The 366-nt window shown below is 59.8% G+C and overlaps 1 protein-coding gene across 1 annotated transcript; it reads right to left on the bottom strand.

Annotated features, from left to right (window-relative positions):
• Nucleotides 1–8: 8 nt before the first annotated feature.
• Nucleotides 9–362, bottom strand: LOC107734702 (thyrotropin-releasing hormone-degrading ectoenzyme-like; the record flags this gene model as incomplete). Its single annotated transcript, XM_016546657.1, has 1 exon — nucleotides 9–362. A coding segment is annotated over one exon (354 nt), but the record flags the coding sequence as incomplete, so codon positions are not given.
• Nucleotides 363–366: the final 4 nt, after the last annotated feature.

Here is a 366-nt window from a genome sequence, read left to right as displayed (position 1 = left end):
TTCTCCACCTCCAGCCGGTCCGTGTGCAGCACGATGAACTTCGTGGAGCGGACGCATTCAAACTCAATGTTCACCTCGCCGGAGAAGGTGAAGTTCTCCATGTACACGGACAGTCGGAGGTCGTAGTGGCGGGGGCGCAGGGTGGACGGTAAGCGCAGATGTCTCCAGGGCTGCTGGCCGTCTTCTGAGTCTCTGTGACTGATGTTTCCGTCCCGGGACTGTTTCCACTTACTGTTGCTGGAGCCGTTCGCTGCCAGACCCCCGCTGCTCTCCGCGGCGCATCTCTCGAAGCTGACGCTGAGCGTGATTGCGATGGCCGTGACTACGATTAGGGTGAGGATGGAGATGGCGAAGCCCAGCACAAGT

The sequence above is a fragment of the Sinocyclocheilus rhinocerous genome, unplaced genomic scaffold (assembly GCF_001515625.1).
Source record: "Sinocyclocheilus rhinocerous isolate Xijiao unplaced genomic scaffold, SAMN03320098_v1.1 C35056911, whole genome shotgun sequence".
Lineage (NCBI taxonomy): Eukaryota > Metazoa > Chordata > Actinopteri > Cypriniformes > Cyprinidae > Sinocyclocheilus > Sinocyclocheilus rhinocerous.
Note: the sequence above shows the minus strand (reverse complement) of the source record. Positions and strands in the feature narration are given on the sequence as shown.